Consider the following 26,159-nt stretch of genomic DNA (forward strand, 5'->3'; position numbering starts at 1 on the left):
CATGCAGAGAAAATAGAGTCTGGTTAATTAATAGTCTAAGTGTCTTTATTATTGGCATTTGCAAACAACAAATTTTAGTGATATTCAATAAGGGCAACAAAGAGTTATGTATTTTGTACTATGAGTAAAGTTCCAGAGGCATAACCAGACTTAAATCGGTGTCTTTTAGCTTGGGGAAGCACGTGAGCTGCTTACTTAAGATCTAACAAGACAGAGTGTAAATAGGAATGGGTGGACTGTAATGCTAGATAAGCTAAATGCAAAATTTGTGACAGTAATTCCGAGCCTTCTATGGCTATTTATACTGCGATTTTTGTTGTTTCGTAGTGGGCAATTGCGTGCAAAACTGGTTTCCAAAAGTCTTTTTCGACTTTTAGCTATCATGAGCTTCAATCGGTATCACCAGCTCAGCTCATCGGGCAGCCCACCGGGATATTCGCCAGTGAGACAGGCGGTGCAGTGGCCCGTTGCCTTGGATTTACTATCGCCTGCATCGCGGTGTTTTAGCTGGACAGCCTCCACTAGTCCCTCCACACTAAGATAAGCCAGACTGTCGGCGCCCACATGCCTAGCTAGTTGGTCGGGGTTCAGCTTGTTGGCAATCAATTCCTCTCGAGTCGGAATATTTATACCCATATAGCATGGGTACTGCAGCGGCGGGCTGGCAATGCGGATGTGCACCTCCCGGGCGCCTGCATCCCGCAGCAACTTGATTATTGGGCCAATGGTGTTGCCGCGCACGATGGAATCGTCTATCAGGACCAATCTCTTGCCAGCCACGTTCTCGGATAGGGCTCCGAACTTCTTGGCTACTCCCAACTGCCGCAGACGGGTAGAGGGTTGAATGAATGTCCGTCCCACGTAGCGATTCCTGCAGAGAACCTCGGCAAATTCAATGCCAGACTCACGGGCATAGCCATGCGCCGCCGCTGTGCCAGACTCGGGAACGGAACTCACGATATCCGCCTCCACTGGAGCCTCTCGCCACAGCTGCCGGCCGCACTGCAGCCTCACTGTATACACCATCTGACCCTCGAAGATGCTGTCTCCGCGGGCGAAGTAAACGTACTCAAATATACAAAAGGCCATGCGTTTGAAGTCGGGCCTTTCCACAATGTCCACCGTGCGGTAGCCACTTCGCGACAGCTCCACTATCTCTCCGGGTTCCACTTCGCGAACGTATCTGGCGCCGATCGACAGGAAGCCGCAGCTCTCACTGGACACCACCCAACCATCGGCAGGTGTGTCTGAGTTATTGCCGTGCCCAGCATTGATGGGCACTATCTTGCCAATGCACAGCGGCCTATTTCCGTAGGTGTCCCTCACGGCGTAGATTTTGTCCTTTAGCATGATGACCAGCGAGTAGGAGAGCGGCGCCAGCATCATGAAATGCCTGATCCTGGCTGGCCAGTTGGGTCCATCCAGTTCGGAAACATCCTCCGGGGCGCAGCAGAGGGACTGGGCGATCAACTCACTGTCGCTGTGCGTGGATAAGCCCACGCCTCTGGCCAAAACCTCCCTCCTCAGAGATTCGTTGTTAACAAGCTCACCATTGTGGGCCAGGGCCAATGCGCCATGGGTCGTATGCACCACAAAGGGCTGGCAGTTGACCACTCCGGATCCGCCGGCGGTCGAGTAGCGCGTATGACCGATGCCCAGGTTGCCACGAAGCTTCTTCATGGAGTCGTCGTTGAACAGGGTGCTGATCATACCCATGCCCTTGTGCACGTTGAAGTTCTTGGAGCACTTGCCCTCGCTGGTCGCTATGCCCGCGGACTCCTGGCCGCGATGCTGCAGTGCCACCAGTCCCAAACAGATCACGTGCGCAATATCCATTTGGGTGGGCCAATCTCCGCAGGCGATGGCCCCGAAAACACCGCACTCGTGCGTCAAACCGGTTAGCTCCTTGCTGGCCGAGATGGATTCCGATTCCATGCTGGAGGTCACCGCCTCAGCTGGTTCCACCTGTTGTTGCTCGACCACGCGCACATGTTGTTGTTGTTGCTGCTGCGACTGTTGTTGTTGTTGCTGTGGCGCTGACATGTTGCTGCTGGAAAATAGGTGCAATATGGTGGTTGAAGGCAACTGATTGCAGGCAGTGGCGCAGTTGACGCCGATCTGATTTACCTGCTGGTTTACGCAACGGTTTTATACAAGAAAAATTCTCGCACGCTCGCACGCGCAGCTTAGTATTTCCCGAATCGGTCGAGATCAAGCCCAATATCGATCGGTCGCTGATATCGATAGTTCGTGGTGCTGCTAGATCGATAGCATTCTGTAGTCTGTATTTTCAAATTGGAATTTTAACTAATTTGAATATTTAATAGATACTATTTCCAATTAAACTGTTTGTTAAAACAAAAAAATATAAACGCTATAATATGATTTTATTCTTTGATGTATAACCAATAAACCAAAATATGACCAATAAAAATAAATAAAAAACTTTAAATTGAATTAGTTTATTTGCTAAATTCAAATGAATTAAAAATTGTATGTATATATTTGTATATATATTTAACGGGTTTTTTAACACGTAAGCAATTAAAACCAGAAATAACAAAAATAATTGACTCGTGACATATATAAATAATAATTAACTACATGTGTATACAAATTGCAAATTACTTCACTGCAATCCGTCAATAAAAACGCCATTAAGAGATAAATATATTAGAAAAAATGCACAGCAGGAACATTTTTACAAAAACAGTTTCGTTTATACATTTGATAAGTATCAAACCGAAATGCGATTGGTTCATTTTTTGGTGTCATTATGAGCAGTAGGAATTTAATAAAAACGGTTAGCTTAAGTACTTGATTCGATATTCGAATTCCGCTTTGTACATCGCGCAAATTCAGAGATAAGATAACTGATGGAATAACTATTTCGAAGCACAAGCCGTGCGAAGATTAGTAGTGTGTCCTCCAGCGAAGCCTCCTTTTCCAGACTGACCTACGCCATTGCTATTTTGACGAGCAGAGCTTCTCCGTAAAGTACGGAGCCTCCTTCAGCTTGGCCTTGTCCGCCTCGTCGAGGGACGCTTTGGCCTGCTCGATGTCCCCGCGGATGGCGGCAATCAGTGACTCCAGGGAGTCGAAACTGCGCTCCGGTCGCAGGTAGCCCACAATGCATATTTTGAGTGTCTGGCCGTAAAGGTCACAGTTGAAGTCGTGCAGCATGTGCGTCTCCACGCTCCTCTCCTTGTTGTTGTAGAAGGGATTCCAGCCGACGCTGAGGACCATCTTGTGCACGGGTCCATTATCCACGTTCGCCCAGCCGTAGTACGCGCCAGTGGGCAGGGATTCCGGCAGCGATTTCACCACCTCCAGCGGAAAGTTAGCTAACAAGTGGTTTGGTTATCAATTAGCAATGACCTTCGCGCTTCGCCTATCGTCGCCACCAACCTGTTGGGATGCCCAGCTCTTTGGAGCCGCGTCCGAAGCCCCGGACAATCTCGCCCCCAGCGAACAGAGGCAGTTGGCTCAGCATTTCCCAGATTTCCTTGCAATCTGACCCAGATCTGCTGTGCTGGCGCTTGAAATGAATCTCAGGGGCCAACGGGTGGTTGATTTGCGGTATTCTCTGCGACCGCAAAGCGCTGCGGGCTAATTTACCGAGTCTGGCAAGGAGTCAAGCGGGGTTTTCTACAGAGTACGTATGTTGTGATTGCCGCGTAGCCACTCACATAACTATTCCTCGTTCCATTGATCGGCATAATATTCATAAACACACAGACAAATTTTCCGCATTCATAAAGCGAATCAGCTGTTGCCGTCGGGCTGCCAACCTGTTTCATTTATACAGTACTGTCAATTAGCGATATTTTCTTACTAGATATTTACATAAATTGTAAAAAACTGATTTATATGTAAGCACATTTTTGTTTTAATTAATAGGATTTGCGTTTTATTTTAGTGGATAATTAATATAATTGGATTGATTTTATAATTTTATTGACGGCTTAAAACATATTTAAAGCTTTATTTCCCGTGAATAGTTTTTATTGGTTCTATTGAATATTTAGAGATAATTGAAAGACTTGATATTTTTAAAACCCATTTCATCAATGAATTATCAGATGTTTTGTGAAAGTACTTTCCCAAAGTAAATAGAAAACCAAATCGCAATTAAATTACAATAAAAGCCAGCGTGTCTGATAATAATTTTTTTTAACACAAATCCGTTTAATATGAACACTTAATAAAAAAATTTAAAAATACTGAGTGCGTCTGCGGATTTCTTTCCAGTTCCAGGTATCATCCAGGTCTCCAAAAAGAGAACACTCACACTTTTGTGGAAAGAGAAATCGATCGCTCTCTTCAAAAAATGTGCCGTTTATTCATGTCAATTACGAGCAATAACTGTGAAATTAGCGAAACGGGACTATTAGTTTGCAAAACAAGGCCAATGTCAATGGTCAATTCATAATATGTCGTAAACTGTTCTTTTATTGAAAAATATTGTATTTGGTTGCTGATTAAGATGATGAAGAGCGCGAAGAACGTGTGCCGGACTTGCATGGACGAGACCGGCACCCTGGTAGACATATTCGCAAATGTCCGGGATCCTGTGCTCGACGAGCCGGAGATGAGCCTCTCGCACATCCTGGCCAGGTGCACCGACCGTCCAGTGAAACGCGGCGACCTGCTGCCGCAGTTCATCTGCGTGTCCTGCGTCGTAGCCGTCCAGAATGCTTTCCGGTTCAAGTGGCAGAGCGAGCAGAGCTACCAACACTTCCTCCGCGTCCTAAACCAGTCGAGTGCTCCGGAAAACCAAGTGCAGTTAGCTGCTAGTAATGAGGATGAGAATCAAACCCAGAAAATGCTGCTCAAAAGCGATCGTCAACAGGATAAGCAGCAAATGGGAAAATCGCAGCAATCAGAAGATGATCTAAGTCAAAAACAAACACTCCAAACAGAGCTCCAAGAGAAAAATGAAGATGGGCCACCGGAGCCCTTCACCCCGCAACGTCGCAAGCGGACTTGTCGCACTGAAGAACAGCAAGACATACTCCCAAAGGAATCTCCAAGGTAAAACAATTTGTTAAAGATATCAAACGCAGACTCAGGATAGACAAATATATTTCTGATTTTCAGAAGTACCAAAATGATGATACCACAGGTGCGCTGCGATGCCGATGGCTACTACAACTGCCCGCAGTGCTCTAAGAGGTTTTGTTCCCAGACCAAGTTAAGGACCCACATCAGCGATCAGTGCAACAGGTGTCCCTACTGCCCACGCTCATATATGCACAAAGCGAATCTGAAGCGGCATTTACAAAACCACCTAAGCAAGCCAGAGCACAAGTGCGGCCACTGCTCGAAGTCTTTCGTGCGAAAAGATCACCTTAAAAGGCACCTGCGCACCCACGACAGTGACGGTCCGCTCTCCTGCAGCCAGTGCTCAGCGGTATTCATCGAGTACGCTCAGCTGGAAATCCATCGCAGAGAGCACAAACAAGGGCCGGGCCCTTCAAAATCCGAGTCCACGAAGGAACCTGACTCGGAGGACAGCGATCAAACGGAGGATCTGAACCCAAAGTGCACTAAGAACACCTTCAATGGCACGTCCAGCAGTCCAACTATGCTTAAGCCGTGAGTTTGGAACTCCACTAGTCTTATGTAGTCTGTTACCCGTTAAATCAAGTATATTCTAGTTCCGCTGACAAATGTGTAATGAGCGAAGGTCGTGTATTACCCCTGTATTATCCCAATCGGAATCACTATCCGAGTTCACAATGTCATATTAGTCCGTCACCGTTTGTCTATTTTTCCGTCTGCCTGTCCGCAGAGATCTCTGGAAAAATTGAATCTTCAAAATTAAGTTTTCAAGTTTGTTTCAGACCTCTTAAAAGCCAACAAACAGACATTACAGCCCTAAAACTGTGTTCCTTTTAAAATTTTGTCTTAATGTATTTATTCCTTTACTAGAATTTTCGACGATAGCCATTTCGCCAAAGAAAATTTGAATAATCACAATATTCTTACACCACGAGGCTTGCGGTGAGTATTAGCCTGGAGATATTGAATCTGTTATCCTTCTGCAATGAAATATTTACCAACTACACTTTTTTAGCGGCAGGGAGCTCAAGAAACGTGATGAAGTCCTTCCTGGTACCACTAATGATGAAGGTCACCGCAAAAAAGACGAGTAAGCACATTGTTGTCATTGGATATCCATTCCAAACTTTAAAATTGTATACCCGTTACTCGATAAGTAATAGAAAGGTTTACTAGTAGAAGGAAATAATAATCCGCCCGTCTGCGTGTCCGTAAGAACACCGTGATCCCGGTAACTATAGGAGCAAAATCCCTAAGATTTAGTGAAATTTTAAAAAAGAAATCCCTCGCACTTTCACTAGCTGAGTAAGTGGTATCTGATAGTCGAGGGAATCGACTAATATCATTTGCTTTTATTTATTTATCAACAGGAAACCGAAATGCGATCTTTGCCTAAAGAAGTTCAGTAGTGTCTACGCCCTGAAGCGGCATATGCTTACTCACAATCGTCAACCTGATATTAAGAAATGTACCTATTGTTCCGAGGAGTTCCACACAGAAGAACATCTCAAGAGGCACGAGCGTGGTCACACGGGAGATCTGTTTCGTTGCGAATTTTGCTCATTGGTATTTGTAGATGTTAACTACTTGCAAAAGCACAAAAAACGCATTCACAGCAACAACGTAATAGCGACGCAGGAGAAGATCATGTCCAAACGGATGACTACCGGTTTTAATATTGAAAAGCAGCCATTGAATTAAGCATATTAATATATGTGGAAGAATAATGAACGATTTATTATTCATTATAATTATAATGACCGCAGGTCTGAACATCTGTTTTTTATGCTTACTTTGCATTTCCTTAATTAGTTTAAGTTTTGCCCTATTGAATTTCACTTGAAATATGATTCTTTTGTTACTTTCATAAGCTCAAAATTAATATTATTTAAGTTTCGCTATAAGAACACAATTTATACTTTTTTTTTTTATTTTATATTTATTAAGTGAAGAATCATCATAATATTGTATTTTAACATCACAGGGTAAAGAAATATTCTTAAGAATTACCAAACACTAAGAAATTTTACTGAAAATAATTAAACAATCGATTAATCTCTGTGGTCTATTTAATGCTTCTTTATATATGAATATATGTGGTTTTGGAAGGTCTAATGGAAAAATAGACAAAAAGAATGATCCAAACATCATAACAATTCGTATGATTTATTATTAGCACGTTTCGTTCTTAATATAGAAAAAACAGAATATATATATGCTTTTATTCTTATAGGACGTACGATTATATCAAACGTAACGTATAACCTTAAAGATAGTCTGTGGTTTATTACACAATTGAAAACGAACTCATTCGTTTAAAGGCACTTTGGTGAAGTTGTAAAGCTTTTGAATGCGAGCATTTTAACTGAAAACAAAAAACATCTTAAAACAAATTCAAATACTTCGGACTTACATCTCGAGGAGTTTCGTTAGCTCCGCGAGGTCGAGACCACCGCCAACACATCTGGACACTTCTCCTCCTTCCTCTGGAAGCACAACTTTTGCCATTTCTAGCTTGCAATCTTGCAGAGATTTAATTCGTTGCTCTACAGTGTCCTGGCACATGTAGCGGTAGATGAAGGTAGGCTTTGTTTGACCATATCGATAGATGCGGTCCTGAGCCTGTCGCTCCAGCTGCGGGTTCCAGTGGAGGTCTACAATTAGCATATGATTGGCCACGTTCAGATTCAGTCCCACTCCGCCAGCGGTGAGGGAGAGTAGCAGAACGCGCTTGTCGTTATTCGCATTAAAGTCTCGCACTACAATCTCGCGTTCTTTGGCGGTCAGCTGACCATTAAAGTCAAGTGTTTCCCATGATAGATCCTGCAGTCGTTTACGGATGATGGCGAGATAGCTCACCCACTGAGATGTTACAATGATTTTGTCATTGGTGCCTGTGAGGATTTCCTCTAGCTTATCAATGATCAGCTTTAGTTTGGCAGAAGGGCGTATGAACTGAAAGATGGGATTCTGGGGATTGAGCAGTTTAAGAGCTCTGGCAGTATCTAGTTGATCCTCAAAGGAACCAGTCGATGGTAGGTCATCACTTGAATCCCACGGCACATACACCTCCTTAATTTCATCTTTTATGACTTCCAACTTGAAATTGCCATGTCTTCTAGTACTATCCTCCTCGTCACAAGAGTCATCCCCGCTAGCGGATTCGTAAAACTTATCCAACTGTGCAAGGACATCTATCTTGAGCTGGCCCTCTACGTCTAAGGCATCCACCTTCACGTTCTGGACGTCCTCGGCGGCCAAAGTACCACGCAGCATCTGACGAAAGATGTTGATTATGATTATGTGGGGAGTGATAAAGTGAGATATGTATATATTTACCCCAATCATTAGTCCCGGATGGCAACAAAACTGTCGTAGCCGCAGCAGTAGCACCAGGATATAAATACCAAGGATCTTTTCCCCTGGATTGTAGCCAAGCGATTTAAGGAATCTCTCGTAGATCTCGTTGTACCTTTCGTCGGATATCTGTTCGGTTATAAACTGTGGGGTTTTTTCCAGAGCGTAATAATTTAAATCACTGTTGCCCTTCTCGCGTTGGAGCAGGAACTGTGTAAAGATTTTTTTGGATATCGCAGACAGGATCTGGTATACGGCCATTTCAGTTTTCGATAGCTGTACGCATATGAGTTCAATCTTAAGGGTAGGCAGCGCAGGCATGTCGCCAGATGCCTGTAGCTTTTGCTTTGTCCTGCGCAACATTAGTGGTTTTATTATAAAGTTAAGTCGGCGATGTCCGACCATGCTATAGTTTAGGTTCTTTTTCCACTGCTGGAGGTCCTGAAAGTTTGGTACATTTAGAAACCGCAGCAGGGCGAACACATCGACGCCCCGATTCTGGACAGGAGTTCCAGTCAGGGCCCAATGACAACGCGCCCGTAACTGGCATACAGACATACAGCAGTTGGTTTTAGGATTCCGAATGATGTGAGCCTCGTCGAGGATCACGCGGTTCCACTGCACGGCGAACAGCGGAGAAGCGTTTCCATATCGCTTAAACTCAATTACTACGAGATTATACGAGGTAATGACTAAATCATAGCTCCTGAATGCCTCTATTCCGATTTTACGGCGATTGGGTCCGTGAAAGGTCAGCACCCTAATGGCATTTTGCTCCACCTTGGAGGCCACTTCATGGGCCCACTGACACATGACGCTCATGGGGCAAACAACTAATGTGTTTGCCGAGGGATAGCGACAGTTTGTAAAGTGCTCCTCCTCTTCGTCCGAACTGAAAAACTCTGGATCGGGAGTCTTTGCTAGCTGATCGTTCTGTTCATACTCCATTACAGCTTTGTCTCTGTCATCGTTATCATCATCATCATCATCATCATCCAAAATTCGAAATGGGTTGATTTTTTTAGTCTTCGCGTGGCAAGTGCGCTTCTCCGGCGGATCGTACTGCTCATCCTCCTCTCCAGACTCTTCTTCATCATCAAACATGCTGATTTTAAGGTTTTTCTTACAATATATTCGATTATACTCCTGAGTCCACTTTAACTTCAAGGCCTGCTGCTTTTCTTCTCGTTTCCTGTTCTTAGTTCCCTCCGAAGCCAAGATTAGGGCTATCATAGATATAGTTTTTCCCAGGCCCATGTCGTCGGCAAGGATTCCTCCACAGATTTTCTGGCGCTCACGGAATTGCATCCATTTCAAGCCAGACTGCTGATGCTTTAGCAGGCGCACCAACAGCAAAGCGGGTTGCTTTTCCAAGTCATCGATTGTAGGACGTGGGTGAATGGGCTCATACAGGGTCTGGAATAGGGCGTATTTAAAGATTTAAAAATATACAATTTATAGGCGTACTAAAAAAAAATATATCTTTAAAGTCAGTATTTTACCTTTAGGCTGTCGATTATGTTGCTCTTGTGCTGATAGAACTGCGCCGCAGTGTGGTTGGCCTTTTGCCGATAGCGGTTCAGCCCGGAGTACAAATTGCTCCACTTGGGCTGCTCGGTCTGGTCCACCAGTTCCGAGTCATCTTCGATATTGATCTCCTGTTGGTCCTCCCGCACCCGCAATGTGTCTAGGAATTCGCCCAGCGCCTCCAGGCGGGCATTGAGCTTCTGCAGGCGCAACTTTAAATCACAGAGCTCCTTGGTGTCGGACGCGTTCTCCTCCAGTTGCCGCTGCTGCTGCTCCATTGTGAGTATCTTTTGAACCAGCTGATCGATCTGTGCTTTTTTTTCGTTATACTCCGAAGCACTGACAAAAATTGCACATTCGTTGTCGGCATATTCTGTTGGGGAAAGGTCGAGGTAAGTAAGAAGAAGTGGCATTGTATGTTCCAGGTCCTTACCTCCTGACAATTCGAAACTGTCAGCTGGCTCGGGCTCCATTCGGTTGTTAATTTCACCAGAGCTGTCCGGCAAGGGGACGCCGCTCAGGTCTTGAATGCTGCACGATTGTTCGTGGATTTCGTTCGTATCTGATGGTGAAGATGATTCCATTGGGTATATTGGAGTGCTTCCATATCTGGATGAGGTATTATTCAAGCTCCAGATCACAGATGAACTGCAACACGGCGGCGAGTTCGATCTCGAGCACGGACTCCGTGGAACTGAAAACGAGTCGATTAGGAAGGAAGAACAAAAAAGTAAATGCTCCTCGGAAAACATACGATCTAATTCCATTTGAAAACTTAAAGCTCAAAAAGCGATGCGACACGTTAAATGTTCCATTAAATCTTTTAAAGTAAACGCCGAGTAATCGATAAGCGATGTTAAAAGGTGCAACATACCCGATAATTTCCTTGTGGACCGTTCACACTGTGGACAGATGATACCAACATATATGTAGTAGTCTCGATTATTTATGTTTAAAGTATTTGACTTTTGATGACTAAAACGAATGTTTCTTTTAGTAAGCATTTTGCCACATTACAGTCTACAAAATATATCCGGCACGACCTTCTGTTCTCTAAAGTATCGATAGTTTGTGGCATTCTTTTGATCAGGTGGCATCTCCATTCTGAAATAAATGGCGCTGATTTACAAGCATTTTTCGTAAAAAACCTGTAGCTTAAAATGTCCAGTGAAAGCAGCCAGTATTATAGTGACGAGGAGGAAAACTCGGTGGTAAACAACTCGAGTTTGGGTGAGTAATTTCTTGAGCGCTTTTGGTTTGATTCATATCATTTACTTACCATGCAATACAGGCCGATCAAGGAAATCCTCGCGGCTCAGCAAATCTTCGCGAGTCAGCAAATCGTCGCGACTCAGCAAATCCTCGCGCCCTAGCAGCGCTGGCGTGGTTATAGATGAAACGGAATCAGAGGAGGAGGAGTCCCAGTCGAGTGAGTCTGCGGAATCCGATAAGTCCGGTGAGTCCGAGAACTCGCAGAATTCCCAGGAGTCTGAAGACTCTAAGGACGACAGCTTTCGTCCGTCCGCTAGGAACTTTAAGAGGAAGCACTTAAGAGGAATTCCCTCCGATAGCGAGGATGAGGACGACGAGCTGGAACAGCGCGCTTTGTCACCCAGCACCCGCATGAGCATCACTGGGGTGCGGCCTCAGGATCTCAGCGATGACGACAGCGAGATCGAGTACAGCGATGAAGTGCAGGAGGCGCCCGCAGAGGCACCCACTGCCACTGCCGAAGCGCTCGTGCCGCGCTACACAACACAGTTTGCTGGTAATATACAGAACGACCTCCATTCGACGATTGGCGCCGCGGATTCTGAGGTCTTGGACGACTCCAGTGGCAGTGATGTGCTCATACTCAGCAACAAGGAGACACCAATTGAGATATTATCCAGCACAGACGACGATGCCACCACCAATAAGGAAAACATGTCTGACCCGCCGTTTGTACGCTCATCAAAGTCTTTGTCGCCCAGAAGCAGTGCCGCCGCTCCGGTGGTTAAGACAAGCAAGAATCTCAGTCAGCCAACAATACAGGCGGTTCTTAAGCAAAAGACTTCTCCTGCCGCTCCACGTCGATCTGGGATTAAGAGCGAGGACCAGAAGGTGGTCAGCCAGGCGGTCTACGATGACGAGATGCGTAAGCTGGCCGAAAAGCGCGCACAGGTAAGTGATGCAGAGAAGCTCTTCGAGAAAGTGGCCCACAAGCTGCCCGACAAGGGCAGTCAGATTAGGAAGCGCATTGACACCCTGCGCCGTGAGCTCGAAATGGACGCGCAGTGGGCTAACAAACTAAGAGTTCAGCAGAGTAATGTGCCCGCGGTCAGAGTGGTCAAGCCAACACTAAATCCACCCAGAGCTCCATCAATCGATACTCCTGACTGGGATGAGTTGTCGGAGGCAGTCAATGAAATAAAGCCCGTCTACACGGGTGCCCAAGGAATGGCCACGTTTAACAACCAGAAGGCACTGACCCTGGAATCGCTAAAGGTAAGGTTAATAGAGATGTCAAGTTCGTCGAATAAATAGTCTTAGGATGTATTTTCAAGTCCTCTGCAATTATTGCTAGTACCTAAAAACCAAGACTATCTTTTGCCTTTGTTCATGTGATGAGTCAGAACGGATATCTGAGATGCGTGCTCATACTTGGGAGTCGCTGGGCACGAGTTACTGTGCGGTGGCTGTCCAAGAGCAGGCCATGATTAAAACCTCGAATACTGAATAAGTGATTCGTGAAAAATGATTTTAGATATGTGCACAGCAATTAATAGGTGTTTTTGTAGGACCTCCACGTCTCACTCAAGGACCTTCCTGGACCCGAAGTGCTCGCAGAGGATCCTGTTGGCCTGAAGGTATCGCTTATGAACCACCAAAAGCACGCCTTAGCCTGGATGGCCTGGCGCGAACGTCAACTACCTCGGGGAGGAATCCTGGCGGACGATATGGGTTTGGGCAAGACTCTAACCATGATCTCGTCTGTCCTGGCGTGCAAAAATGGCCAGGAGATGACCGAGGGCAAAGATGAGAGCAGCGACAGCGAAAGTGAGGATGATAAAAATAAGAAGCGAAAAAGCGTGGTCGGATGGAAATCCAAGGGCCGTAAAGATAGTAAGTCGCAATAGCATCATATTAGTGGCGATTATATATTAAATTGTCTTTACACTTTTCAGCGCATAGGGGCGGCACATTGGTGGTGTGCCCTGCCAGCTTGCTGCGTCAGTGGGAGAGCGAGGTGGAGTCGAAGGTTGCGCGTCATAAGCTGACCGTTTGCGTGCACCATGGCAACAATCGGGAGACGAAGGGAAAGCACCTTCGAACTTACGACATTGTGGTGACAACCTACCAAATTGTGGCGCGGGAGCACAAGAACTTGAGTGCTGTGTTTGGCGTCAAGTGGCGTCGGATCATTTTGGATGAGGCGCACGTGGTGCGCAATCACAAGTCGCAGTCGTCATTGGCGGTGTGTGATTTACGTGGCAAATATCGTTGGGCATTGACTGGCACTCCTATTCAAAACAAGGAACTGGATGTCTATGCCCTGCTGAAGTTCTTGCGCTGCTCGCCATTTGATGATTTACACACGTGGAAGAAGTGGATTGACAACAAGAGCGCTGGAGGGCAAAACCGGCTCAATCTGCTAATGAAGTCACTCATGCTAAGGCGCACCAAAGCACAGTTGCAATCGGACGGCAAGCTGAATAGCTTGCCCAATAAAGAGTTGCGCCTGATCGAGATCTCGCTGGACAAGGAGGAGATGAATGTATACCAAACTGTAATGACATATTCCAGGACACTGTTCGCTCAGTTTCTCCATCAGCGCGCCGAGAGAGAAACTGATTTTAATTACAGAAGCGATGCCAATAAACCGACCTACAATCAAATTAAAGATCCCAATGGGGCATATTACAAAATGCACGAAAAGTTTGCCAGAATGGCCGGAAGCAAAAAGGAGGTAAAATCTCATGATATATTGGTGTTACTGCTGCGCCTTCGACAAATTTGCTGTCATCCTGGGCTCATCGATGCGGTGAGTTGGATTAAAAAATAGTTACATTACCATAATTTCAATTGTCCGAAAAAATTATTTTTAGATGTTGGATGGAGAGGAATCCCAGAGCATGGGAGACCACAGTAGTGACAGCGATACACCCGAAATCGATTTGTTGGCCCAGCTCAATAAACTCGCAATTACGGACACCTCCACCGATGGTCAGCAATCGGTTGACAATGCAGGTGACGACGGTCCTCCGCTATTGCCGGATGAAGCCCGCATAGCCAAGGCCTCCAAGAATCTGCTGAAACGCAGCAACCCGGTATTTAATCTGCATCGTCCCTCTTCAAAAATTAACATGGTGATACAAATCCTTAAGACAACGATTCTGAAAAGCTCGGACGACAAGGCCATAGTAGTATCTCAGTGGACTTCAGTGTTGGACATTCTTCGCGACCATTTGAGTAAGGATGGTGTGGCGACCTTATCTTTAAACGGTACCATTCCGGTCAAAAACCGTCAGGACATTGTTAATGAGTTCAACGATCGCAACAATCAGAAGCGCGTTCTACTGCTTTCCCTTACTGCTGGCGGTGTGGGTTTGAACCTGATTGGTGCCAACCACCTGTTGCTCTTGGATCTGCACTGGAATCCCCAGTTGGAGGCACAGGCCCAGGACCGTATATACCGCGTTGGCCAAAAAAAGAACGTGATCATTTATAAGTTTATGTGCGTGGACACAGTTGAGCAGCGGATCAAAGCATTGCAAGATAAAAAATTGGATCTTGCCGATGGTGTTCTTACAGGCGCCAAAGTTAGCTCTAAACTTACTATAGATGACCTTAAAGGTTTGTTTGGAATGTGAGCTTGCTTTTAACGTTTCGGAGTTTATCAACTTACATACTTACGTTTTTGTCGTTTTGCGAATGCATTCCATAGAACACCGTTTTATGTTTATTTACAGCGAAATATTTATTCAAGATTAATGTAAATTTTCTTAATGTTTTCATTTCTTTGTTTCAAAGCTTTGTATTAAAATTAACTAGAATACCATTTAAGTTGTTTGGTGATTTATAATGAGTTCCATTAAAATTGAAATGTGTTCTACTGTTTTAATATCCTAATTTAATTATTCGCGTTTTCTGTCTAAGCGGATACAATCGAATTCCACTACAATGTGAATAGCATAACATATTTGGTTTTTGTCAAACTGTACAAAAGAAATCTTTTTAAAATGTAAAGGAAACATCATATTCTTCAGTTTAGAAAAGTACGCTACACTATTTCCAGATCAGCCAGATCAGTTCTCGTTCTCACGAAGTAATAATAAACCGCATGCTTTCTTCACATAGCAGCGCACAGCCCAAGAAAAATGTAATGTATGTATTCTAAAGAGTAAAGTAAAGAGGGATTATGTTGTAGGCTGATAATCTCATATCAATTACACATGTTTTATGTATACTCGTATAGAACAATTTTTAATAAAGTGATCTGATAATCTTTTCGTTTCCCAAATTGCTTGCTGTTAAATAATGGTTTCGAATCGAAGTGCTCAAGCTTAGGACTAAAAGTTGTTAATTATGTAGTCGTACCTATTTAAGGTTTAAGATGTTTTTAGTTCGTGCTGATCGATATTAAGTTCTTGATTATTTCCTTGCAGAACAAGTTTTTAAAATAACTAATATGCAATACATGTGTACTCGAAGAGCTACTATTTATCGATTTTTATAATAACTCGTGGTGGAGCTTAGTTCACTGTTTTATGCTTGTTTATTTTAGTTGTTTGAGATCAATTGGAAAAGTTTTTCGGGGATTACACTTTGATAGTCTACATGTATAGGATTTTAGGATTTTCACATTTCGCTGGAATTATTTTAAGCCTGGTTAAATATTAAATAACATTCCGCCGAAGCCGCAGGTTTCTTCCACGCGGCGCTAATTAGCGTCATCTATTTTTTATTGATCTCCAGTGAAGATGCTGCTGCTACTTAATTATCGCTGTGGACGAACAAAAAGAAATGAATTATATTAGTTGGTCAGGATTAGTGAGCGGGCTTGTTAATTAGTTTGAAATTCAATATTGCATTTGCAACATGCCGCTTTCGCGAGTGCCGCATAAAACCATTTTTAAAGCCAATGATCCCAGTGCGACCATATGGGTGCACTGTCTCGACCATTAAGCCCATTAAAATCATTGTAATGTCCGACAGTCAGTCAGAGCCAGCTGAGGCGTAGAGCCCACCAAGTTATCCTGGCCACCTCACCTTTACCTGCCCGTGTCCTCGGAACTCTTGAGCAATGAGCTGCGCTCCGGCGCTCGTAAAAGCAAATTTTATAGCCACCGTTGCCCACGGACGGACCAAGTGGCCAGGGATGGAGGGATCGGAGTGGCTCGGATTGGATGGGATGGGATGGTGCGGTAGCTAGGTCCGCACAATATGGGAAGCAGCTGGGTCCCGACCCGAGAGCTTGATTTTTATAATGCGAAATGTGATTTTTACGACGCGTTTTAAGATAATGCTGCAGGCGCTGAAACTTGATTCCCGATTCGTTTTGCCTGATTTCTAATTGTCGCAGTCATTTGAGCTCAAGGCAACATTGGAAACCACTTCGCCCCCACCCAGCGCACAAAGTTCCTTGAGGGCATTGAACACAGTCAATGAACAATATGATGTAAGCCGTAAACAAATAAATAAATAAGCAAAATCAGAGCATGGAATGGCATTCCTGAGTTCTAAAATGAAATTTGAAAAATTCTTTTTTGAGGACTCACAGAATTATGAGAGATTTAGCTACTTTTTACAATACAAACTTGAAATCAAATAGATCTACTATTGCATTGGACAAAGGACCCTATTCTTTTGGCCATAGAGTACACCCTATTCCCTGTACTTCTGGAGTTTAGCGGCTTAATGTGTTTTTTATTTGCCTTTGCAGTTTGAGTCGAGTTTTACGATTGCCTCGAAAAAGTTTCCACTGAAAAAGGAGTAGCTGCAATGATTTTCGAGCCCCTTGAGTTAAGCTGACTGCGGCTCAGCTCGTTTCGGATTGGTTTGCTTTGGTTTCTGGTTTTGTATACTCCATTCAGCCATCCATCCATACATTATTGTTTATTTTTTAATAATGCGTGTCCACTAAAAGCCGAAAAAGAAGAGGAAGCGTAACGCGGCTCCATAAACAACGAAGGGCGCTCAGCACGCAAGTCGTCGAAGAACAATAAACACGAACCCCGAAAATCCAATGACTGTGCTCCGTCCAGCGGATTGAAAGTGTCGTGGCTGGGTATGTGGATGTGGACTTGAATCGGGATCTCGAGGAGGAGGAGCTGCCCAAGTGGGGCAGCGCAAGGGCGAAGTGTTAGGGCGAAATTTGAGCAGCGTAAGCTGAAACCGAAACCAAAGCTGAAAACTCGAGCCGCGCTCGCTAAAAACTATAACATTTTTCGTTTTATTCCCTTATTTTGTTGTGTTTTATTTTTATGGCCAGCACTGCATTTATTGCGACAGCCCCCGGGTATCGAGAGCAGGCGACGATGACGATGATGACTGGGGGGCATTAAAAGCGGACGGATTTACTCCTTTTTTTAATGGCAACTCAGCGGAAATTAGAAATCGGCGGAAATGTACGGCAACGATAATATTCAAAATATATTGTATAATGTTTGTTGTACATTTATGCTGTCTTGGAGTCTCTCGGAGCGAACTGGATGGGGGGCACTACAAAGTAGTTGCCCGGGCAAATGAACCGGAAGTCTGATGCGGCTTACAATCTTTCTGCAAGATCCGAAGTTGGAGCTGATCAGTATGAAGATGATCGATGTCCTGACACTGATATACCCTTTATTTCTGTGTATTATACTTGCATCACTATAAAATGCAGTACGCGTAGTGACGAAGCACAGCATGAAAAATGTTGAATAAATACAAAAAATATTCATTTAAAATTTACTGCACCAATATGAATCTAACTAACTAACTATCTAACTAATGCAATAATATCATATTCAAAATATTTTTCTATTTTTGAAGTGAAATTGTTGAGACTGATGGAGAATAAACCTAACTAAATTACTTATATACCTACCTTACCTTATGTACCTATATAGATTAAGAAAATCCTAACTCTTTCCAACCCAGTGCCTAAAATTTGTCGGCCATGTTAATGAGTCACTTTGATGTTTGTAGTGGCACATTCACTCGGAAGACGGAAATCTTTGATGGAAGCACTTTTTATACCTCTGCCTGTGCACCAGATACTTTTGAAGTGCCAAAGATTCGGTTAATTTAACGCATGTGCAGAAACCCCACAAAAACGTGCTAAAGCAAATTAGTTAGCGAATATATCTAGACCAGAAAATAAGACAGCCGGTGGCCGTCAAATATTTTTCCAGTGCATTGGGAGCACCGGTGAAAAGGTGAGCAGGATTGTCTAGGAACTTGCGCGGCAGCAAATGGAAACAAAATATCGTAAAACGGAAACTTATGCATTTATTGCCATTTTGGCCAGGGCAACAAAAGCGAGTTGCAGCGGAATTGAAGTGCCATTCGAAAGGATATTTGCTCCTTGTGTGCGTTTGTTCTTGGCGAAATGAAACGCATTGTGGAAATGCTGCTCGCAGGATCTCCCCAAGGCTCGTAAAAGTTTTCGGTATTGTTTGCCCGCTTTTATGGTTTTGAGTTTTGCCCAAAATAATTGTTTGCTGCTGCCAATGCATTTGCTTCGCCTTTTCTCGACCGACTCTTTTTAATAAGTTTGATTTGGCCGATCCCCGTCACAGAGTTAAACGAACTTTGCGATAGTTTTACGAGTTGGAGATCCAACCGCCCGACTTTGTAGTCTCGCCCTTTCAAAGGGAACATTTAATTGCAGTTCTAGGCTTAGAAAGGGGCAGAATTGTTGGCCAGAGAAAAAATATTTTCACGCAGCTATCGTGCGATTCAGCTCTGTTTCGGTTTTACGATGCAGAGCCATAAAAACAGAATGCTGCACTGCGTCCGTGTCCGCGTCCCTTTGAAGCTGGAATAAATATGCCACAGGAGTGCGGCGAGAGGTGACAGGAGTTGGCAGTTCGGGCGATTGGGAGTTGGGGTTTTTAATGGGCGCAAAACAATCGAAGGGCCACGAATGCGCACAGTTTCTAGACAAGATTTAGATGCCAATTCGGCGCGCTTTCATAATTCTGCAATGCGAATATTTTATTACCTTGGACGAGACCAAAACATTGAAATATGCATTCTGAAGTGTCGTCTTCGCGGTTTGCCAGCGTGAATCGTAAAACAGGAAACCGAGTGAGAAAAGAAGACTGGCGAAGCGTATGTTTTGATGTTTGGATGGGAGGATGCCCGTCCTCCAAACACCACACCCGAATCCCCCATCCCATCGTCGATGGTGCGGGGGGCAAGTGGAGAAGCCCTTGCCGCTGCTGGCGCCACTTGAGTTTTTAATTAAGGCAAATCGCTTAGCAAAACAAAAGGCTACAAAATGCTCAAACGCTAGGAACAAAACACCAGCTCGTCTTGCCCATCTCGATGGAAATATAAACAAAAATGCCAATGACAGCAGCATGGAAATTCAACACCCGACCGCCCGCCCGCCTCTTGCCGAATTAAGCAACTGCATCAGCAGCAGGAGCGCACGAAGAAAATGCCGAAAATGTCGAAAATGCTTCAATTGTCAGGCGGAGCAGGCGGTGCGAGATTAGGGGGCGTGGCACGTCGGGCCAAGAGGAATTGTTTTTCATCTCGCGCGCTTTTGTTGCCCACGTTGCAGTCATCAGGACAAATGATGAAAAAGCCATTGCATACTTTCGTGCGCAGTCCGGAAGTGCAGCCAGCAGCAACACACTCGACCTCTCGCCTGCAACCGGAAATGGGAGTGGAAAGGGATCCGGGCCAGAAACCAGGAAGCAGGGACCAGGGACCGAGACTGAAAACAGCCAGCCAACCCAAATTGTGAACATAAAACTATGCTGCGAAATTGATTTGATTAAAGGCAATGCGCCTGGGCCAGCATGCGAAATGAGCTGCAAGTGTGAAAGCGGAAACGGAAACTTTTCGGGCATTGGTACTAATGCTGGGCTAAGTTTAAGATTTTACTTTAGTTCTCGACGCTATTGAGTTAAACAACTGAGTAGCTAGCCACATGCGCAACCAAAAACAATATACACAGAGAATTGGACGGGTTTTGCCGTCTATAAACTATATGAAACTATATGTTCTTGAAGCTCCAACAAATTATCATATTCATATCACCATATTCTAGATTCTGGCAATAAAATGCACTCAATTTACTAATATCTTGCGGATTCTATTACACCTTTATAAAGCCAGCAAATACTGCTTATTTGTGAGCAAACATTCATTCAAGGCAAAATCTTTGTACCCAATATAAATATATCTGAAAAATGTCGACGTCTTTCTGTTCCCCGATTTCAATACATCTGTGGTAATTGTTTAATCGGAACACAAGGTATCAAAAGTAAGGTTTCATTCTATATTGATAGCCGAAAGAATAGAAAAATGTTAACATATCATAATATCTTGGATCTTAAAATTGTTATAAAAATATATGATGGTAAATTTTCTCTAAAGTGTAAAAATATTTAAATTGAAACTTTAGAACAATGTGGATACTTACACGAAGAGGACAGCGGCTGCTGCTGCTGCTGCCACGGCGGCAGCAACGTTGCGATACTGCTACGTGGCAGCCGTGGAGCTCACTAGGTGGTGGCCGTGGTGGTACGCTCCGTTGCTGCTGCTGTGCGCTGGTGGCGGCGGGGGCGGAGTGGTGGGCGTGGCCGAGCGCGATCTCTGCCGGCGGCTGAGTGTGGGCGTGGGCGTGGAGGAGGTGGTGGCCATCGTGGTGACCATTGTGGGCGAGGCCGCGGAGTGGACGGTGCCATTGCTGCTGCCAGGTCGCGAGGGCTTTTGGTTGTGGGCAGCCGATGGTCCACTGGGACTGCTCGGAGAACGGCTGAGGGCCAGCGGCTCTGGAGTCGGTGGACAAATCTGGGTGAGCGGCAGATGGGTGAAGTGCGCCCCATAGCGACCCTGTTCGATGCTCGGGTAGGTCAGGTACATGGGCGCCCCGTTCACCAGGGCCATCGGGGTGTAGTAGTTGTAGTAGATCTGCGCTACAGTGCGATTTATTTCCACTCGAGCTGGGGATTAACAGAAGTTATGCGATTAAAACTGGGCAGATGCATGTTTTGACTCCAAAATAATTGAAAGCACCTGAAAAATTGTGAAATTTTCGGGATTACTTATTCGTTATACACAATGCACAAAGGAACACGTATACTAATCCTATAATTATAAAAGTGTTCTATATTATTTCTATATTTAGACTATAAAATCTGCTAATAAATTCTTTCTTTTCTTAATGTCATGTATAGTATAGTATCTTATCTTGTAAGTTTGATTTGAAAAGGTTTTTAATTTTTTTTCGTATCTGATATCGCATCTGATAGTCGAGGACTTCAATTACAGCGTTCTCTCTTTTTCGTGTTTAATTAAATATAGTTTTACAAATGAGAACAAAAAACAAATGGGTTCACTTTCCGGAAATCACCTTAATAACTTAAACATAATCCAGTGATTGCTTGACGGTATACCACATCGTTAATTTAACACACTTTTTATGGAAAATAGAGCAGAGCAGTTTAAAGCTGGTGCTGGCGGCCATGGCATTAACTATGGCCGCACTTAATGTCTATGCCACCCGACCAAGATGTGCGCCATTTTGGAAGGCACATGAGGAACCTGGGGTTCCAGTTCCCCAGGCCCGGACTCCAAGCACGGGCCCACCTATGGCCCCGGAATGCACTTTATGTGCAACCTTCGCACGGTGCTCACATAATAAACCCTCCGCAGCTCCCTCCAAAGTGCCACGCCCCCAGATCGACGACCACATCCCACTTCCAGTCCCAGTTGGAGCTTCGGCTGGCTAGAGCCTTTGTCTTCCGCTGACTCCCCGCCTTATCTGCGTGGCAAAAACTTTTCAAAATTTTACTGCTTGCTGCAACATCAAAATGCCAAGTTTTTACGATTACGCTGCTGCTGCTGCTGCAATTTTACTTAATTTTAATGGGATTTTTTCTTCCGCCAACTGCAGAATGCATTAAACAGGGCCAGAGCATACGAGAGAGAATTACGCATGAGCGTGCCTCCCCTTCCATGGTCAGGGGAGTTCCCTCCTCGGAGGACGCACAAGTATCGAAGTGGAAGGAATGGAATCGGTGGAGTTCGAGTCGGAGGTACAGTCAATGCCAGACCCAGACCCAGACCCAACCTAGTCGCAACTAATGCCGCCCGCCCATTGTGCGATTTGACGAAATAATAAAAAGTCGTAAAAAGTTGTGACCCAGGTTGCTGATGGATGGAGCGGGTCAGGGTACGGAGCAAGCTCAGCTGCCCTCCAGCCCGGGCATTCGGGTACTTGTTAATATATAGCTAACTCTCATTGGGTTTGTCTATAAACCGAGTCTTGGGCTTGGGTTAATTAGAGGAATGCATTTTCGAACAGGTTTGGCTTGGCCAGGAACCGAAGTGACGACCTTTAAATCCGATTCCTGACTTGGTGTAATCGAATAAGTCTAGTGAAAATTGCATATGGTAATTTCACTGTTATTGCAGCACAAGGATATCATTTCTAAGGCATAAGCTTTTCAAGTTGGTCGAAATATTGGTTAAATATGTGCCCGTGGTCCACAAATTAGTTACTGTTAACTGTATTGTTCAAAGTCTATGCTATGATTTGATTGCATTGTTTAAAATGTTACTGGTTTTTCAATGTTATTAAAATAGTAGTAAACTATTTGATGTCCTCGTTTAATCCGTAATCTTTCTAAGCCTTCGTTTAAAGAAACTAGTTTTGCTTGCTCCATCCAAAGGTCTATAATCTAAGCTTTTGCAGGCCACAAAACCTCGACAATAAGTTTCCAGTCGAATTGACTGGTTGATGGAGGAAGAAAGCGGGTCAAGACTGTTTTGGGGTAACTATGTCCAGTGCGGTCCAGCCCGATTGCTCTGGAATCCTTTATGACAAACTGCTTGCTTATTATTTAGCGAGAAGCAGGACGGACCGTGGCCATGATGAATCTAGATTGCATGGCTATGCATGTGGATCAGATGTCTGGCACAAGTGGCAGCTTGTAAGTCGTGGGGCAGTAAAAATGACAGTAGCGAAACTTGATGGCAAACGGGGAGCGGTCGCGAAGTGGAGTGGAGTGGAAGTTGACGCTGCACAAATATTTTACGATCCGCCCACAATATGAAGTCGTAAAGTTGGAAATTTTTGCTTCCTGCTGCCGCTCGGTCTGCGCTTTCCTATAGTTTTTAATAAGCATTGGTAAATGTTTGGGATGAAAGTGGCAAGGAATTTGTTCTAGACTCGTTGAGCCGAGCTGAGCTGGGCTGGGCAGCTCCATATGACGACGACGACGACGATGATGATGATGATGATACGGCCCGCAGCTCGTTATGGCGCCCCGTACAAAATGGTATACTAGCGAGTCTATTTTTTATGGGAAAACAAAGAAAGGCGTCGCTGGAAATATGACAACGCAGGGATGCGGCAGTGCGTCGTAAAATTGGGTCGAGGAGAGTGGTTGGATTCCATATGAATTTGCTTTACTCTGAGTCATGAGATGATTTGGTCATCGCACTATTTGAAAACAATCTATTAAGTTCCATCTATCTATATTCAACTATCCATAGAGAATTATTTTAAAGATTAATGGTTTCTAATCTAATTACAAAAGTAAGATAAATTCATTGATCGTAAGTGAATGAATGTAAAATATGTATACATGATTCAAAGTCCTGCCTTAAAAATATTATTAAGAATTACGAAATCGTTTTGAAACCTAGTTATCCTTATGAATTGGAAGAACATGATATGTATCATTTTGTTTATTGTTTAATTATTAAATATCGTATGAAAAGCCTAAGGTCAGCTTTTTACTTGGTTCTTGGTTGGTTCTTGTATTGGAAAGGTAGGTTTTCCAAATTTAGTTTTTAACGGACCTTGAATATTGCAATAAAACTTTCGATTCGTTGGCATCAAATACCTTTACCGCTTCGGCGATTCCTCTCTCCCTCTCTCCCTCTCTCTCACTTGCGCACATTTCAACCATAAACACTTTTAAGCTTTATGGTGCCCACATTTACACGTCGCCATTGCCTACCCACCAGGTAACCCAGAGATTCTCCCTCCCAGATCGCCGGCGATTCCTGAAATTTCATCGTGACGTGTTTAGTGCCGAGGAGCGATGTCGAGCTGTTACGGCCGGAGCATTGCAGCTACCTGGTGGCTGACTAGAGTCGTTTAACCCAGCTGGAGAAACTAAATCCGAAGCTGCGAATCTCAGGCACACACTTTGAGAAATCTATGGATTTAGGGCAGCTATAACATGAATCCATAGTTTATATACAACTTAATGATATAATAGTTACTATAAGAAAGAAAAATATTTACGATTCTAAGGTGAGTAAACTACAACTTATAAATGGATGCGATTTGAACTGATGACGAACACAAAATCGAAGATTAATTCACTGAAAGCATTTCTCGCAGTGCAGGCCTTTGGCAATGGTGTTGGCAGTGTCGTAAATTTTTCGCATGCATTTTTCGGTTTAATGATGCATTTACGATCCGAGCAGCAGTGGCGACACAAGTTACTTCCAGCTCCCAGATCCCAGGTCCCACATCCCACATCCTTCATCCCGGCTCCCAACTCCAACTCGGCAAAACTTCAGCTGATGATGCTGGGACGTGCAATGGTAATGGATTCGTGAAATGGCAACAACTTGAAAAGCAATCGTTACCAGTTTAATGTCATCAACAAAACAAACAACAGCTGATACTTCCACTTCAGTGAGGCAATTCGCATATTCGAGGGCTTAAGTTTCAGTTTCAGATTCAGTTTCGAATTCATCATCTCATCTCATCATCTCAGCGAGGCCGATTTTGTTTAAGGAAAATAGTTTATTTCTGACATTTCAGGTTTATCCTTTTTATAATATTCCGTTGGGCTAAATCTTACTTAAGGTCGTAACAATATTTTTTACAATGTCAATGAGAATTTTCGTTGTAATACAATATTACAATTAGAGTTTCGCAAGACATCGATGAAACACTAGCCTAAATATATATATATAATTTGTGCACTATCTCACAACAGTTTTGATACCCAGACCCCCGGAAAGTAGTGATCATTTCTTCAAGGGTTACTATGCAAGTGTGCCTTGCTAAGATACAAATTCACACGCAGAGTAGAAATTTGAGATTGGCCTGTAAGCCTATTTGAATGAGTGTGTATATCTTAGTTTTCTCCTCGATCCCCTTTGTTGATCAATTTAGTGCTGCTTACGAAAGAAACATTATTTTGTACTTAGATTCAGTTAAGTACTTAAGTAAACAATAAAAGCATAAATGACTGAAGTGAGGCGCTTTCAATGGCTTTAATTAGACTGTGATAAGCCCAATAAACTGAGTAATGCCAAACTTAAATAAGGTTAAACTAAAGCTATACAACCGATGTGCAGATTTGTGATGCGGTACGTGTTGAAATGTTGATCGTTGATTTGGCGTGGGCAATTCGAATATTTTTTAGAAAACGTTAAGTAAATTTTGTCCTTTGTCCTTTAATTATATTATTCGTTGGCGGCAAGGGCTATGTTGCATGTTGATTAGATCCGTTCGGGGATTGTTGATTGAAGAGAAGAGAATGTTGATTGTAGATTGAGATTAATAACTTTGAGGCCAGACATCTCAGCACGGGGTAATGTTGATTGAAGAAAGAAAGCTGACGCGTAGAACGGCGGTCACACATCGACATATTTGGCTTGTTGATGGAAGATAGTCCAAGTCGCGCTTTAGTTTACCAATAAATTCGAGTTATTTACAGAGGTTTTGCTCCATAAAACGCTAAGTTACTCAACTCTAAGTTATAAAAAAATTCGCGCGATTTCACCGAAGCATTAGGCTAATATGTGATGCTGAACAATAATAAATATCGGGGCAAAGTAGTATTCGATACTCTAGTTAATGAAAAATTATCATCCACATTGCCGCGTTGTGTTGCGCAGCTCACCCCCGTCATAGATATTCAAATTATGCTGACGGGAGTACTCATTCACAACGTATTGGCCTGGTTTAGATCAGATCGAGAGACATTCGGCATTTTATTATACAATTTCACTATACAGCCAGTTGATTGGCC

The 26,159-nt window shown here is 43.9% G+C and overlaps 6 protein-coding genes across 14 annotated transcripts in view; 2 read left to right on the forward strand and 4 right to left on the reverse strand.

The window, feature by feature from the left end:
* Positions 1-27: 27 nt before the first annotated feature.
* LOC6614303 (amidophosphoribosyltransferase) lies at positions 28-2,228 on the reverse strand. 2 transcript variants are annotated; one of them, XM_002038707.2, is made up of 2 exons: positions 2,128-2,228; positions 28-2,047 (listed from the first exon to the last, which is right to left on the reverse strand). In XM_002038707.2, exon 2 carries the CDS (start codon positions 2,041-2,043, stop codon positions 400-402), a length of 1,644 nt encoding a protein of 547 aa, XP_002038743.1. In that variant the 5' UTR covers positions 2,044-2,047; positions 2,128-2,228; the 3' UTR covers positions 28-399. The 2 variants fall into 2 exon arrangements, with proteins under 2 accessions (XP_002038743.1, XP_032578744.1); XM_032722853.1 differs by having other exon boundaries at positions 28-2,050; positions 2,128-2,225.
* Positions 2,229-2,642: 414 nt separating this feature from the next.
* Positions 2,643-3,774, reverse strand: LOC6614304 (putative riboflavin kinase). The gene is made up of 3 exons (XM_002038708.2): positions 3,690-3,774; positions 3,409-3,623; positions 2,643-3,344 (listed from the first exon to the last, which is right to left on the reverse strand). Exons 1-3 carry the CDS (start codon positions 3,707-3,709, stop codon positions 2,968-2,970), a joined length of 612 nt encoding a protein of 203 aa, XP_002038744.2. The 5' UTR covers positions 3,710-3,774; the 3' UTR covers positions 2,643-2,967.
* A 524-nt stretch (positions 3,775-4,298) lies between these two features.
* Positions 4,299-7,132, forward strand: LOC6614306 (uncharacterized zinc finger protein CG2678). Of its 6 annotated transcripts, none has more exons than XR_004362244.1 (6): positions 4,302-5,034; positions 5,101-5,598; positions 5,935-6,006; positions 6,080-6,154; positions 6,222-6,369; positions 6,435-6,525. XR_004362244.1 is itself a non-coding variant. In XM_032723586.1 (5 exons), the coding sequence occupies exons 1-5, from the start codon at positions 4,487-4,489 to the stop codon at positions 6,763-6,765; spliced, it is 1,518 nt and encodes a 505-aa protein (XP_032579477.1). In that variant the 5' UTR covers positions 4,303-4,486; the 3' UTR covers positions 6,766-7,132. The 6 variants fall into 6 exon arrangements, 4 of the variants coding, with proteins under 4 accessions (XP_032579478.1, XP_032579479.1, XP_032579477.1 ...); XR_004362245.1 differs by having other exon boundaries at positions 6,241-6,369; XM_032723586.1 differs by lacking the exon at positions 6,222-6,369 and having other exon boundaries at positions 4,303-5,034; positions 6,086-6,154; positions 6,435-7,132.
* A 68-nt stretch (positions 7,133-7,200) lies between these two features.
* Positions 7,201-10,782, reverse strand: LOC6614307 (transcription termination factor 2). Its single transcript, XM_032723582.1, has 5 exons — positions 10,703-10,782; positions 10,382-10,642; positions 9,924-10,321; positions 8,404-9,837; positions 7,201-8,340 (listed from the first exon to the last, which is right to left on the reverse strand). The coding sequence occupies exons 1-5, from the start codon at positions 10,713-10,715 to the stop codon at positions 7,474-7,476; spliced, it is 2,973 nt and encodes a 990-aa protein (XP_032579473.1). The 5' UTR covers positions 10,716-10,782; the 3' UTR covers positions 7,201-7,473.
* A 249-nt stretch (positions 10,783-11,031) lies between these two features.
* On the forward strand, positions 11,032-15,451 carry LOC6614308 (transcription termination factor 2). Its single transcript, XM_002038712.2, has 5 exons — positions 11,032-11,178; positions 11,240-12,435; positions 12,729-13,053; positions 13,116-13,972; positions 14,037-15,451. Exons 1-5 carry the CDS (start codon positions 11,109-11,111, stop codon positions 14,799-14,801), a joined length of 3,213 nt encoding a protein of 1,070 aa, XP_002038748.2. The 5' UTR covers positions 11,032-11,108; the 3' UTR covers positions 14,802-15,451.
* Positions 15,452-15,554: 103 nt separating this feature from the next.
* Positions 15,555-26,159, reverse strand: part of LOC6614310 (protein doublesex) — a 41,816-nt gene continuing 31,211 nt past the window's right edge. For 2 of the 3 annotated variants that reach the window (XM_002038714.2, XM_032723583.1), the window contains exons 4-5: positions 20,573-21,095; positions 15,555-15,934 (exon numbers count right to left, since the gene is read on the reverse strand). In XM_002038714.2, coding sequence (XP_002038750.1) covers positions 20,632-21,095 — 464 coding nt within the window. In that variant the 3' untranslated portion in view covers positions 15,555-15,934; positions 20,573-20,631. Of the gene's footprint in view, positions 15,935-20,572; positions 21,096-23,161; positions 26,088-26,159 lie in introns of those variants that run through there. The other variant, XM_032723584.1, reaches the window with a different exon arrangement.

This window comes from Drosophila sechellia, chromosome 3R (genome assembly GCF_004382195.2).
Source record: "Drosophila sechellia strain sech25 chromosome 3R, ASM438219v1, whole genome shotgun sequence".
NCBI classification, from domain to species: Eukaryota; Metazoa; Arthropoda; class Insecta; order Diptera; family Drosophilidae; genus Drosophila; species Drosophila sechellia.